The 17,500-nt window shown below is 46.9% G+C and overlaps 1 protein-coding gene and 1 long non-coding RNA gene across 8 annotated transcripts in view; one reads left to right on the top strand and one right to left on the bottom strand.

Annotated features, from left to right (window-relative positions):
• The window catches only part of LOC118240363, a 9,066-nt gene extending 8,747 nt beyond the window's left edge, over positions 1 to 319 (bottom strand). Inside the window, exon 1 of the long non-coding RNA XR_004775366.1 lies at positions 230 to 319. This is a non-coding gene — a long non-coding RNA (uncharacterized LOC118240363). The remainder of the gene's footprint in view (positions 1 to 229) is intronic.
• Positions 1 to 17,500, top strand: part of cadpsa (Ca2+-dependent activator protein for secretion a) — a 103,174-nt gene that overhangs the window by 47,548 nt on the left and 38,126 nt on the right. For all 7 annotated transcript variants that reach the window (XM_035520392.1, XM_035520391.1, XM_035520390.1 and 4 more), the window contains exons 10-17: positions 226 to 292; positions 3,673 to 3,781; positions 4,480 to 4,695; positions 7,757 to 7,893; positions 8,150 to 8,337; positions 13,149 to 13,250; positions 14,768 to 14,831; positions 15,057 to 15,180. In XM_035520392.1, coding sequence (XP_035376285.1) covers positions 226 to 292; positions 3,673 to 3,781; positions 4,480 to 4,695; positions 7,757 to 7,893; positions 8,150 to 8,337; positions 13,149 to 13,250; positions 14,768 to 14,831; positions 15,057 to 15,180 — 1,007 coding nt within the window. The remainder of the gene's footprint in view (positions 1 to 225; positions 293 to 3,672; positions 3,782 to 4,479; positions 4,696 to 7,756; positions 7,894 to 8,149; positions 8,338 to 13,148; positions 13,251 to 14,767; positions 14,832 to 15,056; positions 15,181 to 17,500) is intronic.

Genomic DNA, 17,500 nt, shown 5'->3' with positions numbered 1-17,500 from the left:
TACCAGCAGGGGGCAGCAGACACCCATTTGTAAAACATCTTTTGTTCTGTCAGTCAGTGGCATTACACTGCTTTGAGAAGTCTAGCAAGTGCATGTCCTGTCAGATATGATAAACGTGTTCAAATAGGTTTGTGTGACGCGTAAGTCACCCTGTTAATATATAGTATCAGCACGTGTGCGTAATGTAGTTGTATATCCCGCCAAAGGCTCGCTCTGTGTCTGCAGATACCTCTGGACCATCGGCAAAAATGTGTGGAAGCGATGGAAGAAGAGATTCTTTGTTTTAGTGCAGGTACGTGCGTGTGCGTGTGTGTGTGCGTGCGTGCGTGTGTGTGTGTGTGTGTGTGTGTGTCCTTCATGTCCTTCCTGCTGGGGCGCCTCTATGTTCATGCTGATGTAAACAAGTGCGCCCCTTTAAGCGTTCCCCCTGGAGGTGCGCTCCTTTAAGCGTTCCCCCTGGTGGTGCGCCCCTTTAAGAGTTCCTTTATATTTATATTTATATTTATATTTATATTTATATTTATATTTATTCTGTGTATGTACGTATGTGCGTGTGTTTGTGTGTGTGTCTGTGTATGTGGGGGGGGGGGGGGGGGGGGGGGTATACTGGGTTGCCTCATGGAGTGGCATGTCCGAGAGCTACGAGTTGACATGCGGTTTTGAGAGATCAGTGGACCTAACAATCACACACACACAAACACACACACATGCGCGCACACACACCCTTCTGTGTGCTCCAGGCCCCACATGCTCAGTAAATGACACACTACAATAGACTACCACTGCTTGTGTGTGTGTGTGTGTGTGTGTGTGTGTGTGTGTGTGTGTGTGAGAGAGAGAGAGAGAGAGAGAGAGAGAGCGAGAGAGAGAGAGAGAGAGAGAGAGAGAGAGAGAGAGAGAGAGAGAGAGAGAGAGAGAGAGAGAGTAAAAGCTTTCCAAGATGCCCATTTGTGTTTCTGAACGTTGTTGTGCGTGTACATGAGAGAGTGTGCCAGAGTTGGTCTAGTCTTTGTGGGGGAGTGCTGGTTTAGTTTTGTTTTGTTTCTCACATTTCTATTTGTTTATTTTCCTCCTCTCTTTTATCATGTCTTCTGGTTTTGTCATGAGGAGTCTTGTGTAAGTGTCCTGACAGATGGGTGGCGCTCCATCTGTCGCTGGTCTCCTCCACACATTTGAATATTTCATCCTCATACACTGACATGCATGCTAGTCGTCTGAACACTGCACACACATCATTATACATTTAGCAAATGCTGTTCCTTTACTGTTTTGGTGTGTTGTGTAAAGAAACAGTGCATTCTGCCAGGTTAGGGTTAGGGGTTAGGGTTAGGGGTTATGGTTAGAGGCTACAGTTAGGGGTTAGGGTTATGGTTAGGGTTCAGAGTTAGGGTTAGAGGTTAGAGTTAGGGTTAGAGGTTAGAGTTAGGGTTAGGGTTATTGTTAGGGTTAAGGTTAAGGGTTAGAGTTAGGGGCTATGGTAAGGGTTGGGGGTTAGAGTTGGGGGTTAGGGTTAGGGTTTAGCATTAGGGTTATGGTTAGGGTTAAGGTTAGGGTTAGAGTTAGGGTTTGGGGTTAGAGTTAGGGTTAGGAGTTAGAGTTAGGGGTTAGAGTTAGGGGTTAGAGTTAGGGGTTAGGGTTTAGCGTTATGGTTGGGGTTAAGGTTATGGTTAGGGTTAAGGTTAGGGGTTAGAGTTAGGGGTTAGAGCTAGGGGTTAGGGTTAGAGTTAGGGGTTAGGGGTTAGGGTTAGGGTTAGGGTTACGGTTATGTTCTCATTTCAGTTTGTCATTTATTTCAGATCTCCAGGCTGCATGCCAAAGCTGGTGTTAGGGTTAGGGGTTAGGGCTTAGGGTTAGGGTTAGGGGTTAGGTTTAGGGGTTAGGGTTACGGTTTAGCATTAGGTTTAGGGTTAAGGTTAGGGTTAGGGGTTAAGGTTATGGTTAGGGGTTAGGGTTAAAGGTTACAGTTAAGGGTTAGGGTTTAGGGTTAAGGTAAGGGGTTATAGTTAGGGGTTAGGGTTAGGATTTAGTGTTAGGGTTATGTTAGCAGTTAGAGTCAGGGGTTATGGTTAGGGTTTGGGTTAGGGGTTAGGGTTAGGTGTTAGGGTTAGGGTTTAGTGTTAGGGTTAGCATTATGGTTAGAGGTTAGGGTTAGGGTTAGGGGATAGAGTTAGGGTTAGGGATTAGAGTTAGGGTTAGGGTTTAGTGTTAGGGTTAGCGTTATGGTTAGAGGTTATAGTTAGGGGTTAGGGTTAGGGGTTAGGGTTAGGGTTATGTTCTCATTTCATGTCATTTATTTCAGATCTCCAGGCTGCATGCCGATGCTGGTGTGCTCCTGCCTCCTGATTCAGACCTTCCTAGTCTAGGGCCAGTTGTTCATAAGTGCTTCATTACCGTCATGTAGATGGGTCTGTCTGAGCTGTACTCCAGTACACACCAAGACCCCAGCAGCACTTTGGAAGTAAATATTTGCGACGTAAAGTGAAGTCTGATCACTTCTGAAGTGTGATTACGCTGTGGTCTGGCAGCAGTTCTGTCTCCCACTCCTGCTGCTCGTCCTCTGTCTTTGTCTTCTGCTCTCCTCTCCAGGCTTACGCCCACTTAACCCTCCGGATATGGAAATGTCCGGCGGCATGCCGGGGGACCAAACCGGCCACCTGCAGACAGCTAACATGGCTAACAATGCGCCATCGATCGCTGCTACCTTTCTGTCACATTAACTTTGTCTTGCTCTTTTTCTCTCTCTCTCTCTCTCTCTCTCTCTCTCTCTCTCTCTCTCTCTCTCTCTCTCTCTCTCTCACCCTCTCCCTCGCACAGTGCAATTTATGGAGTGCCAACAATAACAAGGTTATTAAAAGAGCAAATGGCATACCGGGCTAATCAGGTGCAGAGCCATTTAAAATCCTTTAACTGTCAGTTTGACAGCGGGTCAGCTGACCCGGTGGCTACGCAGGGCGCCTCCGTCAGCTGAAACCTGCTCTCTGCTTCTGAAAGGTCCAGTCAGGGCTCCGGGGGGTTGATAGGAGTTTGTGCAAGTGCAGCGGCTGGACAGAGTGCCGCGAGGTGGTCTGAGTCTGCCAGCCTTGCCATCGCACACCAGACATTGAACTGACGGTGTCACTCCGAGCAGAGTGAGGAGGAGTGGATAAGGTTTGGGGCACATGGGAGTGTAGTTCTGATGCGAATGGCCCTAATATGACAATGGAGTGATGGGTGTGTGTGTGTGTGTGTGTGTGTGTGTGTGTGTGTGTGTGTGTGTGTGTGTGACACCTAACAGACTGGCTCACATTTACTCTGACAGTGTCATTCCTGCACTCAGTCCCTCATGTTTGATTGGCAGGACTCAGTACATCCCCAGCTCTCACCCCACTGGGTGTGTAAACACACACACACACACACACACACACACACACACACACACACACACACACACACACGTGGGAGCACATACACTTTCAGTCGACATTTAGCGGCATTGCAAATGTTCACTAACTAGGAAGCAGTGTCTTTGTGCGTGTGTGTGTGTGTGTGTATGTGTGTATGAGCGTGTGCGTGTGTAACGTGTGTATGTGTGTGTGTGCATGTGCGTTCGTGTGTGTGTCTGCATGTGTGTGTTCGAGTGTGTGTGTGAGCGTGTGTGTGTGTGTATTAAGATCTTTTTGTTTCTGGCTTCAGGTGAGTCAATACACCTTTGCCATGTGCAGCTACAGAGAGAAGAAGGCGGAGCCTCTGGAGCTGCTCCAGTTGGACGGGTACACTGTGGATTACACGGACCCTCAGCCAGGTGCAGTTAACCAATCACATCTTACCACTAGCAGACCTTTCCAGGCTGCATTTCCCTGAATAAAACAGGCAACACTAAATGTAAAATATGACTGTTTAGCATTATGGCCATTTTGGTTCGAGGATATTGTTCTTCCTCTGTGACGTCATGTATAGTGGTGAGTCGACACGTGTAAGTGTGTAGCCCGTGTGTTTCGGTGGGGAGAAAGAAAGAACACACTGGCCGAAAGTGGCACCATTTTAGTGACCCAGTGTAGAGTCTGCCTGGTCAGTCCCCACACTGCTGCTCACACACTGAGCGTCTCCAGTCATTAGTCTCAAACAAACACAGGTAATTGGCTCGTTAAGCTTCGTTAGCTCTAAATGAAACCCAACGACTCTTTGTACATGAAGTTAAGCTTCGTCTACCCTGATGTGGTTGGAATGAAATCGTTCTGAAACAATAAAAAAGGGATTATGTGACTTCGAGAAGTGAAAAGAGAAACGTGGATATAATTTAGATTTTCTCACTAAACGTTTTCTCACTGTGCCTTTTCACACTAAGTAAGATCCTAATTAATGATAGGAAATACAATTATAGAATTTATGTACTGATTTAGTTCTATTTTGTGTTTGGTTTTGTCATATTAAATGTTATGTGGTGTTCTTTTCCTGTGTTTGTTTTTTGTTGGTTTCTGAGAGGCCTGTTTGTTGGCACAGGTTTAGATGGGGGTAGGGCGTTCTTTAACGCCGTTAAGGAAGGAGACACTGTGATCTTTGCCAGCGGCGATGAGCAGGACCGTATATTGTGGGTTCAGGCCATGTACCGAGCCACAGGTCAAACCCACAAACCTGTGCCCCCCACCCAGGTCCACAAACTCAACGCCAGAGGTGGGGGCACAGCACCACAGCTCGACGCCCCCATCTCCCAGTTCTGTGAGTACAGTTTAAACACACACACACACACACACACACACACACAAACTCAGACGTGGTGTCGGGCTGAAGCCTGGCCCTGCTTTGCCTCTGTTCATGACGTTTCGGTTTGCTTCTTACCCTGCCCTTTCTAAGATGGACTGGAGGCAGTAAGTGCATCCCCACGAACAGCCGACGCTCTGATAAATAAACCCGCCCACCTTATCTGACCTGGCAACACCCCACCACACCCCCTCACCGCGGTGGTCTCATCTGACTCCTTTAGCTAGAGATGATCAAATCTGGTCCTTAGTAATTGCGTGGAAATCACTTTTATTTGCATATTGCATCATGTGATGAATATTTCATGATATTGATATGGATGGATGGATGGATGGATGGATGGATGGATGGATGCATTTTCTTGTGCACTGTCAATTGTTTCTTACATAACAATACCCAGCAGGGCCTAACAGTCTAGCCAGGGCGTCACCTAACAGAGAGCTGTGTCGAACCATACGGAGACAAACCGCTGTTGAAGGAAACGATGATTTAATTACAGTGATTTTCTCCAGCCAATGCAGTTGTTGATTTATTGCTCTAAATGAATTAATTGAAACGCCTGCTATGACAGAAGCTCTGGTGTGCTCAGCACCTCCCAGCAGCTGGTAATTACCGGCTTAAGAGTGACACCCCATGAATTAAACAGTGTGTTTACAGACGGATTATTTCTGGAAGCCATCAGTGGAATGTTACCAAATAACTACTTACTAGTTCACACTATCTTTCTTTCTTCTGCATAAAATAAAGCTATCCATTTTTCTTTAAAGGGAATTTGAAAAAGATTAAGGCAAGTACAATTGTTTAACAGTCTAAACACAGTATGTGTAGTCCAGCTGTGTTAGACGCCATAGACGCAGAGTCTACCAGGAGTCTTCACATCCATGGGTTTCTCATCATACTTGGGTTTATCCACAATTAATTCCGTCAAAATTATCGCATGTGAAAAGTGCTTTTAAAAATGACCAAAAGGAGGATCCACCAGTCCCTGTTCGTCCCAGTCTGGCATGACTGACTCACGGTATTGCTGGCCGCTGTCTATAGCACAAGCGCTCCTCTCTGCTCATATCAAACAGACATGCGAGCTCCTCTTGAGACAAACGTGAGAAACACATCACCCTTTGGACTTTTGGCTCGGTGATCCTGAACCTTCATGTGCCTCTGTGCATCTGATTTCAGATCTGAAACAGTAGGAGGCTTTTACCTTCAAACATTACGAAGCCACTGTCTCAGTGCTGGTCAGTGACGTGTCTCAGTGCTGGTCAGTGACGTGTGTCAGTGTTGGTCAGGGACGTGTGTCACTGCTGGTCAGTGACGTGTCTCAGTGCTGGTCAGTACTGGTCAGTGACGTGTCTCAGTGATGATCAGTGATGTATGTCGGTACTGGTCAGTGCTGGTCAGTGATGTGTGTCAGTGCTGGTCAGTGTCATGTCTCAGTGCTGATCAGTGATGTGTGTCAGTACTGGTCCGTGCTGGTCAGTGATGTGTGTCAGTACTGATCAATGATGTGTGTCGGTACTGGTCAGTGCTGGTCAGTGATGTGTGTCGGTACTGGTCAGTGCTGGTCAGTGATGTGTGTCGGTACTGGTCAGTGATGTGTGTCGGTACTGGTCAGTGCTGGTCAGTGATGTGTGTCTGTACTGGTCAGTGCTGGTCAGTGATGTGTGTCGGTACTGGTCAGTGCTGGTCAGTGATGTGTGTCAGTGCTGATCCGTGATGTGTGTCGGTACTGGTCAGTGCTGGTCAGTGATGTGTGTCGGTGTCCCTTGCTCCGTCAGACCAGGGCTTCTGTAAAGATGCTATGAAAAAGTTCACAAAGTTCACAAATAAACCAGACTTTAGTTGTTAAACCAGACCAAGTTGTTAGTACTTATTCAAAGCTTGACTGTTTCAAAGTGAACCAACATGCCAAAGAAACAAACATCATCATGAAGAAAAAACACATTATACTGCACCCATACCCGGAGTCTGTGTCTGGACTGTGTCTGTGTGGTCTAGTAGCGTTTGGTTATGTCTGAGTTATGTCTGGTACTTCAGTGGTATTGAATGTGCACTCCTGCATATGTGAAAACGTAACATCAGACTCGAACATAACATCAGACTCGAACATAACATCAGACTCGAACATAACATCTGACATACCTCGACAAATGAGGGACTTCAGAGTCAGGCTGCTGACCTGCTGTCCTGCTCTGAGTCCATTCCAAACACACCAGCGTGTAGCATGTGCTTCCGTGTGATAGTATATGACCCTAATGCAGGGATGACGTCAGACCCGTAGCCCTTAAAGCCCAGTGAGCTACGCGTGTTCTGCACTGGTCCAGTCTGTGTCTGAAACACCGCGTTAGAATAGAAATGGGCCCCCCGGGGACGAGACGGTGGGATTAAGTTAGCAGCCGCCCTCTTCAGGCGGGCCCCCTGACCGGGCAGGCCAGAGAAAAAGTGCTGCTGGATTTGTGTAGAGCCCTTAATGGACAATAGCTGTGTAGCTAGGGGGGAGGGATCAGGAGCAGGGGGCGGGGCCTGAGCCGGCCCTCTCCCCGTCTGCTGCACAGTGGCACGAGGTTGCTGTAATTAGCCTGACCGGGGGGGGGTCCAGCGCCCACAGCCAGCCTGCAGAGTGGAAATGGAAGAGCCTGGAGGAATGAGCAGACCGGCCGACCCGCGTCAGGGTTATTAACCCAGAACAGAGCGTGCGCAGTCCACACGAATCCATATAGTCGACAGCAGCAAAACATCACTGCAATTTAAGGAACAGATCATAAGGGAAAATATGAATATTGCATAGGTAATTTAAACACATGCTTAATTAAATGGTAATTATGTTGATGAACACAACAATAGTCTGAATGAATGATGTCTGAGATATCAGCAGCCTCCCTGAACTAAATACAAGATGGACCTTTCTCAGGTTAAGGCCTCTGTGTGTTCTCACTAAGCTTTTACCTCTCTCCACACACACACACACACACACACACACACACACACACACACACACACGTGCACACACACACACACACAGATGCAGACCGCGCGCAAAAACACGGGATGGATGAGTTCATCTCAGCTAACCCCTGCAACTTCGACCATGCTTCACTGTTTGAACTGGTGCAACGACTCACGCTGGACCACAGACTAAACGACTCCTACTCCTGCCTGGTACGGACACGCACGCGCACACACACACATACACACACACGCACACACACACGCACGCACACACACAGAGACAGACAGATCCACTCCCTGTTCCAGGACTTCTCTACAACACAACATGAACAGCAGGGTAACCCGTGCATTCACAGCTCACATTCTTGTTCATTTTGTGAAATTTAGCACACTTGTTTTTTCCACCTTTCCTAGAGAAGCCAGCAGTCTAACGCTGCAGCCCTCCCTATTTTGCCTTCCTGTGCAGGGTTGGTTTAGTCCGGGCCAGGTGTTTGTGCTGGACGAGTACTGCGCTAGGAATGGCGTGCGGGGGTGTCACAGGCACTTGTGCTACCTGTGCGACCTGTTGGAGAGAGCCGAGAATGGAGCCATGATCGACCCCACGCTGCTCCACTACAGTTTCGCCTTCTGCGCTTCACACGTGCACGGCAACAGGTAAACACCCCCTACCTCTCTCTCTCTCTCTCTCCTTCTGTCTTTTTCTCTCTCCCTCTCTCCTTCTTCCCCTCTCTTTCTGCCTCTCCGTTTCTCTCTCTCTCTCTCTCTCTCTCTCTCTCACCTTACTCTCCAACAGTACCAACGCGTTCTCTCTCTCCCGAGCGTCTCATCTCTCTCATTAGAGAGCAGCTGTGTAGATTTTCACTCAGACACTCCTAACTCTGCCTTCTCTGGTCTCTCTTCTCTCAGTACTGTACTCTGTAAGGCAGGGAGAGGTAGAGACCGTTAAGGTCCCAGTGGACCGCAGGACGTGTGTAGGCCAGGCTGTAGGTCTTGCAGGGCTTCCTCCATGGTCTCTGTACCAACCCTGTCCCCTCCGTGGACGTTAGCCCTACTTCTCTGACATCCTGGCTTTCTCCACACACTGCTCAATGTCATTTCGGTTGTAGCCAGCTGTTACGCTGTTGATGTTCCTTTGGTTTAGAATGCCTCACGTTTTTCTCCTTTGTTTCTCACGTGAACTCTTAGTGTTACAACCCTCGTGAACGTTTGCCTGTGTACACCCATGCTTGTGTGTGTGTGTGTGTGAGTGTGCTATACATTTATTACATTTACATTTATGGCATTTAGCAGACGCTCTTATGCAGAGCGACTTACAAAAGTGCTTTGTCATTTACTCATAGAATGCATCCTAGTGCAGTACAGTAGGTCCAAAATACCAATAAACTAGAATACTGTAGAATACAGGGATGAATACTGATACCTAGAAGTACAAAATACATAAGGTCTACCTTAAACAAAGATAAGTGCAATAAACAATAAGTACTAGAGTTTGTTAAACAACATAAACAATACCCTACAATCGGTATTAATGTAGTCAGTCAATATGGGAGCAGGGTCAGTTGTCCTTTAAATATTCTGCAAATAGATGGGTCTTCAGTCTGCGTTTGAAGACTGCAAGGGACTCTGCTGTCCTGACAGCAAGCGGGAGTTCATTCCACCATCTTGGAGCCAGGACAGAAAATATTCTCGATGCTTGTCGTCCATGAGACCTGAAGCAAGGTATTTCAAGCCGAGCCGTACTTGAGGTTCAAAGTACTCGAGGTACGGATCGGGCTTTGACCACTGACCTCATGTATGAAGGGGCTGGTCCATTTTTGGCTTTGTAGGCAAGCATCAAGGTTATAAATCTGATGCGTGCAGCTACAGGGAGCCAATGAAGGGAGCACAGCAGTGGAGTAACGTGTGAATTTCCGAAGATTGAAGACCAGTTGTGTTGCTGCATTCTGGACAAGTTGTAGAGGTTTGATGGCTCTTAGAGGAAGACCAGCAAGTAGCGAGTTGCAGTAGTCTAGCTTTAAGATCACAAGAGACTGCACAAGCACCTGGGTAGCTTCCTGTGAGAGAAAGGGTTGAATCCTTCATATGTTACAAAGCAGAAATCTGCAAGACCAGGTTAGATTAGAAACATTAGTTGAGAACCTCAGCTGGTTGTCCAAAGTTACACCCAGGCTACGGGCAGCTTCAGATGGTGATACCAGGGAGTTCTCGGTGCCCGATTTTACTGGGGTTGAGCTTAAAGTGGCGGGCTGTCATACATGACGCGATGTCAGTCAAGCATGCCGAGATACATCTGGAGACCTGCATGTCAGAGGGTGTAAGAGAAAGAAATAATTGAGTGTCATTTGCATAGCAGTGGTAGGAGAAACCATGAGAAGATGGTGATATATCACCAAGAGAACGAGTATACAAAGAGAAGAGAAGGGGGCCCAATACTGAGCCTTGTGGAACACTAGTGGAGAGTCTACATGGTTTGGATGTGGATCCTCTCCATGTGACCTGATACAACTGTCCATCCAGATAGGACTGAAACCATCTCCAAGCAGAGCCAGTCACACCAAGCCTGGAGAGAACAGAGAGAAGAATGTTGTGGTTCACTGTGTCAAAGGCTGCTGAAAGGTCTAGAAGAATCAAAACAGATGACTGTTTGGCAGCTTTAGCGGCATGAAGTTTCTCAGTCACCGCTACGAGGGCCGTTTCTGTAGAATGTGCCGGTTTGTAGCCAGACTGATTGGGTTCATGCAGCTGGTTCTGGGTGAGAAATATGGACAATTGATTATAAACTGCTCGTTCAAGGGCTTTTGAGAAGAAAGAGAGAAGTGATACTGGTCTGTAGTTGGTAATGCTGGAGCTGTCAAGTGTGGCCTTCTTGAGGATTGGTACCACCCTGTAGTAGGAACATATCCAGAAGATAAGGAGTTGTTGATGACAGAGATGAAAGGAAGCAGATCTCTTGCGATTGTCTGGAACAGAGCAGAAAGAATCAGATCCAGCGGACATGTAGTCGGATTGCTGGAAGTCAGGAGTTGAAGAATTTCATCTGTGGAGAGAGGAGAAAAAGAAGTTGGAGAGATGGATGTTGGGGAATGCATGTTGGTTGGAGGAGTGGGAACAGAGGAAAAGGACTGGTGGATTGCTGCAACCTTCTCCTCAGAGAGGTTGGTGAAAATCTCCGGAGTAAGAGATGAGGAAGGAGGGGGAGGGGGAGGATTAAGGAGAGAAGAAAAAATCGTGAAGAGCTTGCGTGGATCAGATGATGATAAATCGAATTTCTTTCTGTAGTAGGATGACTTTGCAGATGTTACTTCCAGTGAGAACTTGGAAAGGAGAGACTTGTATGAGCTGAGGTCTGAATCTACCCGAGATATCCTCCACCGCCTCTCTGTAGTCCTCTCCTGTGGCAGCGAAGTGTTTCTGTTAGCCAGGGGGCAGGTGGGGAGGACTTAGCGGGTCTAGAGGAGAGAGGGCACAGAAGACTCACTGATGAGGAGAGTGTAGAAATGAAAGTATTTGTAACTGTATTCAAAGAGAGAGGATGGAGAGTCAGGGTGAGGAAGGGTGGACAAAATAGTAGAAGGGAAGAGGGAGTTATGGAGTGCAGATTGCGACGGAGGAAGGAGGAACATGTTGGGGAGGACTGGATGGAAAGAGAAGGAAGGGAGAGAGAGAAGGATAGAAAGTGATGGTCCGAGAGGTGGAGGGGGGCGACTGCGATGTCCGATGTTGTGGTGGTGCGGGTGAAGATCAGGTCCAGAACATTGCCCGCTTTGTGAGTCAGAGGAGAGTGGTTGAGGGTGAGGTCAAATGCTGTCAACTGTGGAAGGATGCAGGAGGAATGCAGCTTGTCTGATGGAAGGTTGAAGTCTCCAAGGAGAATGAGTGGATTTCCTTCAATGGGGAATTGACTCAGGAGGATGTCGAGCTCATCAATGAAGTGATCTAGGGAACCTGGAGGGCGGTAGATGACAATGATAAGAAGTTTGGTGGGGAAAAACACTGTCATGGCATGAAATTCAAAAGAGTGAAACGCCACTCTCGGGACATTAGTAAACCTGTGCCACCACCCCTGCCAAGACGCCTCGGAGAATGTGTGAATGAAAAGACAGAGGACAGGGAAGCCGGAGTCGCCGCGTTCTCAGGGGTGATCCATGTTTCTGTTAGAGCCAGGTATCTGTTATAGCAGCTATTCAGCTACAGTCTGTGTCCTGTTATGATCAGCTCAGATATGCAGACACGTGTAGCACTTAGTCAGAGAGAGATACATAGAGAGAGAGAGAGAGCGAGCGTGATGGGTGGCTCTCTAACAATCTGTTATCCTGACAGTCCTGACTTCAAGGCACAGAGGGAGACCACCCCTCTACCCTTCTACCCTTCTACCCCCTTACCCCCTCTACCCCTCTACCCTTCTACCCCTCTACCCCCTTACCCCCTCTACCCCTCTACCCCCTTTCCCCCTCTACCCCTCTACCCCCCATCCACTTACCCCCTCCAGCTCCCTCCCTCTACCCCCTTCCTCTACCCCGCTACCCCCTCCCTCTACCCTTCTACCCCTCTACCCCCTTTCCCCCTCTACCCCTCTACCCCCCCATCCCCTTACCCCCTTCAGCCCCCTCCCTCTACCCCCTTCCTCTACCCCGCTACCCCCTCCCTCTACCCTTCTACCCCTCTACCCCCTTACCCCCTCTACCCCTCTACCCCCCATCCACTTACCCCCTTCAGCCCCCTCCCTCTACCCCCTTCCTCTACCCCGCTACCCCCCTCCTGACTATCTACCTCCTGACTATCAATACGCGCGCACACACACACACACACACACACACACTCTACTGGTGGACTATCAATAAACAGACACACGCTCTGCTGGTAGCATATGATACTATTGCCTCATTACAATACTTGGATTAGCATAATTGATAACAGCTAGTGTTAAGTGGGGTGTGATTTGCATTTTCTTGTGAATATTCCTGATGCTGTTATGACATGATAATGGCAGCAGCGCCTGATCACAACCAGAATGCGCCTGACGGAGGAGGAGACTCATTAGTGTGGAATGTATTAATGATTTATTATATCAGAGCAAACGGAATTGAAGAAATGTTATATGTAGTCCTTATTGTGCACATCATTGTCACACACATTCACACGTGGACACAATGGGATGTGAGTCATGTTACAGGCAGCTGTCACAGACCTTGGAGGTCATTCCTCAAGAGCGCAGGGGTCTTGGCTGCCACACCATACAGGGTGTGTGTGTGTGTGTGTGTGTGTGTGCGTGTTGGGCAGAGGTGGGGCAGGGTTACTCCTCCAATTCCAGACACCTTGGAGTACCTGTGTCTCCATGTACGTGTTTGTGACTTGTTTGACCTTACCCTTCAAGTTAGCAGGTTTTTCTCTGTGTGTGTGCGTGTGCGTCTGCGTGTGCGCGTGTGTGTGCGTGTGTGTGTGTGTGTGTGTGCGTGCGTGCATAGGCCTGATGGGATTGGCACTGTCACGGTGGAAGAACGTGAGCGCTTTGAGGAGATTAAAGAGAGACTAAGAGTCCTGCTGGAGAACCAGATTACACATTTCAGGTATAGATTCATTATATAATACGTGTGTGTGTGTGTGTGTGTGTGTGTGTGTGTGTGTGTGTGTGTGTGTGTGTGTGTGTATGTGTGTACACATATATATCTGAAGAAGATTCTAGCTGAGTAACTGCAGTGTACTATAGTAAGATGTGGAGATTTCCAGTGCTGTTACAGACAGAGGTTCTTCATCAGCAAAGCGCTTCTGCTTCGTCTTCATACTAATTCAGAATATTATGACCACCTACCTAATAGTGGCAGTAACCAACCTTGGCTCAGAGGACACTAATGAGACTGAGGTAGGTGATGGGAACTCTCTGGACACACTCGCGCCCACCCTCGTGTGGTGGGGTGGGCTGTTATCCTGTCGATAGCTACCATCAGAGAAACATGTACCGGTGCACGTAATCTGCTGGGGTTGTCAGGTACTCATAGGGAAACAGGAAAACATCCCCCAGACATGTACACTGTCACCACCACCTTGTGTGTGGCAGCGGTTCTCATGCGTTTGGCAGTATACTCCACCGACTGTCCACTTATTGGAGCACTAACTTGGATTCATCTGAGAAGGCAACGTTTCTCCAACTCTCCAGTGTCCAATTACGGACTCCTGTGCCAAGCAGAGGCGAAGCTGGTGAGGAATCTTGGTGACATTAGAGCCTGAACCATGTGTCTGCTTCACAGGCCCAGACGTGTGAATGAATGAAGTTAGATTATTACAATTAACACACAAGGTTGTTACATCCAGACACACACCACTGAGAAACAGCAGCCAACTGTGCGCAGTGTACACTCAACTGGAAACCTCAACCCCCCTAACACATACACACACACACACCTATTCACACGCACAAACACACACACCCATATACACATAGAGGACAACACCCAGGACAGTTCACCGTCCACCAGTGGGAAAGGGGACAACACCCAGATCACTAGACCCAGATCACCGTCCACCAATGTACCACACACACACACACACACACACACACACACACACACACACACACACACCCTTGGAAAACTTTATTAAACACACACACACACACACACACACACACCAGCAGACCTCACATGTAATGTGTTAACTACTAAGCCACTGTGTTGCCCAAACGTAATTGTTCTCTCAGTGGTGATCTCTGATGTAACAGTGTTCTCTCAGTGGTGATCTCTGATGTAACAGTGTTCTCTCAGTGGTGATCTCTGATGTAACAGTGTTCTCTCAGTGGTGATCTCTGATGTAACAGTGTTCTCTCAGTGGTGATCTCTGATGTAACAGTGTTCTGTCAGTGGTCATGTGGCATTTGTGACATGGTGACAATGGGTGGTCACAATATTCTTATATGGGTGTGTGTGTGTGTGTGTGTATATATGGGTGTGTGTATATATGTGTGTGTGTGTGTGTGTGTGTGTGTGTGTGTATATATATATTAGAGATGTGACTATATCAGTGTACTAATGTCACACCTTATGCCAACACCAGACTGTGCTGGTCTGAAGCACCTTCTCACTGTCTCCAGGTACTGTTTTCCATTTGGGCGTCCAGAAGGGTCTCTGAAAGCCACCCTATCCCTGCTGGAGAGGGTGCGTTTGACCAACCCTGCACACCACCTTTGTGACCTGAACTGCACTATACCATACTACCTTCGAAATAAGACCCTTGAACTATCAAACTGCATCCGGTGCGATCAGGTCTACTCTGATGATCCTGAAATTGTTCATGAAACCCCATTAATGACATTTATTTTTAGAACTTTGGCAAAATGTGGATAAGCTCAAAGATGAAGAGGTTTCTGTCCATGCCGGCAGGTTCTGATGAAGGACGTGGTGACACCTGTGCTGCAGGACGAGGTGAAGGCCTTGATCCGGAAGTGTCTGGAGCAGGCAGCTCTGATCAACTACCAGCGTCTGTCCGAGTACGCCAAAGTGGAAGGTACAGCACACCAGCCTCCATGTGTGCAGACAGGTGGAAACATCAGTGTGACAGATACTCGTGGTGATTGGCAGCAGATGTTGTGATCTAATGCAGCTGTAGTGTATGGGTTACTAGGGGGATTATCAAAGCTGTGTTGTTATAATAATAATAATAATAATAATAATAATAATAATAATAATAATAATAATTAGTGGAGCACTGGCGGTATTACAAATGCAGACAGTAAACTTCAAAAGGCTCAATGTAAATATGATAATCCAATAATGTAAATATGATAATACAACAATGTAAATATGATAAAATAATGTATATATGATAATACAATAATGTAACTGATAATACAATAATGTATAGATGATAATACAATAATATAAATATGATAATACAACAATGTAGATATGATAATACAACAATGTAAATATGATAAAAAATGTATATATGATAATACAATAATGTAAATATTATAATACAGTAATGTCTAGATGATAATATAACATTGTAAATATGGTAATAGAATAATGTATAGATGATAATACATTAATGTAAATATGATAATACAACAATGTAGATATGATAATACAATAATAGATGATAATACAACAATGTAAATATGATAAAACAATGTATATATGATAATACAATAATTTAAATATGATAGTACAATAATGTATAGATGATAATACAATAATGTATAGATGATAATACAACAATGTAAATATGGTAATAGAATAATGTATAGATGATAATATAACAATGTAAATATGGTCATACAATAATGTATAGATGATAATACAATAATGTAAATATGATAATACAATAGTGTAAATATAATAATACAGAACTGAGTCCATATAGCAGCTGTGAAGTGTGCATGTGTGCGGTCATGGCCCTGTATACTGACTTCTGTCTGATCATGAGATTTGAGCAGTTAATGTTTCCTGCAGAAATGCCATGTGATGGATAATGTCAAACATCAGCACTTCCTAGACAGAAGACAAGGTCTGTCCAGCTATCCCCATCAAATTTGGATGGAGTTTGAATAATTACGCTCGGAGACGTTGTGCCTACATTAGGAGAACAAAAGCCAAGATGAATGAATCATTTCATCAGAGGTCTGAGACCAGCATTGGGAAAGTTAGTTTACTTTTAAAATGGAACAGATTTACAGAATTCAGAATACATATGGTTAAGCATGACTTAAATGTAGTCAGTAACTTATTTTAAAAACTTTGGATTGCCTCAGCATCAATGTTGAAGTAATCTACTGACTCTGAGTAATCTGACGGAAAATGATAGTTGGATAAATAACTGCATGTTTATTACATACATCCGTGGATGTCAACACAGGAATCGCTGTAAAATAAAACGGGAAAAGACTTGCACTGAAGACTGCGGCAAGGATTCTGAGAAACGTTGAATTCAGGTGTGACGGAATGTTCAGGAGCTCGTGGGTATCTAACGTCTTTATGTCTATTTGTTATGGCTTGGTTTCTGAGCTGTGATCAGTAATTCTGGACAGGCACCCTCCCCGTGAGGTCAGTACCCTACTGTAGTGTGTCTCCCTCAGTCTGAGTGCCTTTGCCAGGGGGTGTAAGTAAAAATGCATTCAGCTCCTCCTCTGAGGTCCTGTGCTGTGCTGAACCCCTCCTCTGAGGTCCTGTGCTGTGCTGAACCCCTCCTCTGAGGTCCTGTGCTGTGCTGAACCCCTCCTCTGAGGTCCTGTGCTGTGCTGAACCCCTCCTCTGAGGTCCTGTGCTGTGCTGAACCCCTCCTCTGAGGTCCTGTGCTGTGCTGAACGCCTCCTCTGAGGTCCTGTGCTGTGCTGAACTCCTCCTCTGAGATCCTGTGCTGTGCTGAACTCCTCCTCTGAGGTCCTGTGCTGTGCTGAACGCCTCCTCTGAGGTCCTGTGCTGTGCTGAACTCCTCCTCTGAGGTCCTGTGCTGTGCTGAACTCCTCCTCTGAGGTCCTGTGCTGTGCTGAACTCCTCCTCTGAGGTCCTGTGCTGTGCTGAACTCCTCCTCTGAGGTCCTGTGCTGTGCTGAACCCCTCCTCTGAGGTCCTGTGCTGTGCTGAACTCCTCCTCTGAGGTCCTGTGCTGTGCTGAACCCCTCCTCTGAGGTCCTGTGCTGTGCTGAACTCCTCCTCTGAGGTCCTGTACTGTGCTGAACTCCTCCTCTGAGGTCCTGTGCTGTGCTGAACTCCTCCTCTGAGGTCCTGTGCTGTGCTGAACCCCTCCTCTGAGGTCCTGTCCTGTGCTGAACTCCTCTGAGGTCCTGTGCTGTGCTGAACTCCTCCTCTGAGGTCCTGTGCTGTGCT

Source organism: Electrophorus electricus, chromosome 20 (genome assembly GCF_013358815.1).
Source record: "Electrophorus electricus isolate fEleEle1 chromosome 20, fEleEle1.pri, whole genome shotgun sequence".
Lineage (NCBI taxonomy): Eukaryota > Metazoa > Chordata > Actinopteri > Gymnotiformes > Gymnotidae > Electrophorus > Electrophorus electricus.
The sequence above is the reverse complement of the archived record's forward strand: the minus strand, read 5'-3'. Positions and strand labels throughout refer to the sequence as shown.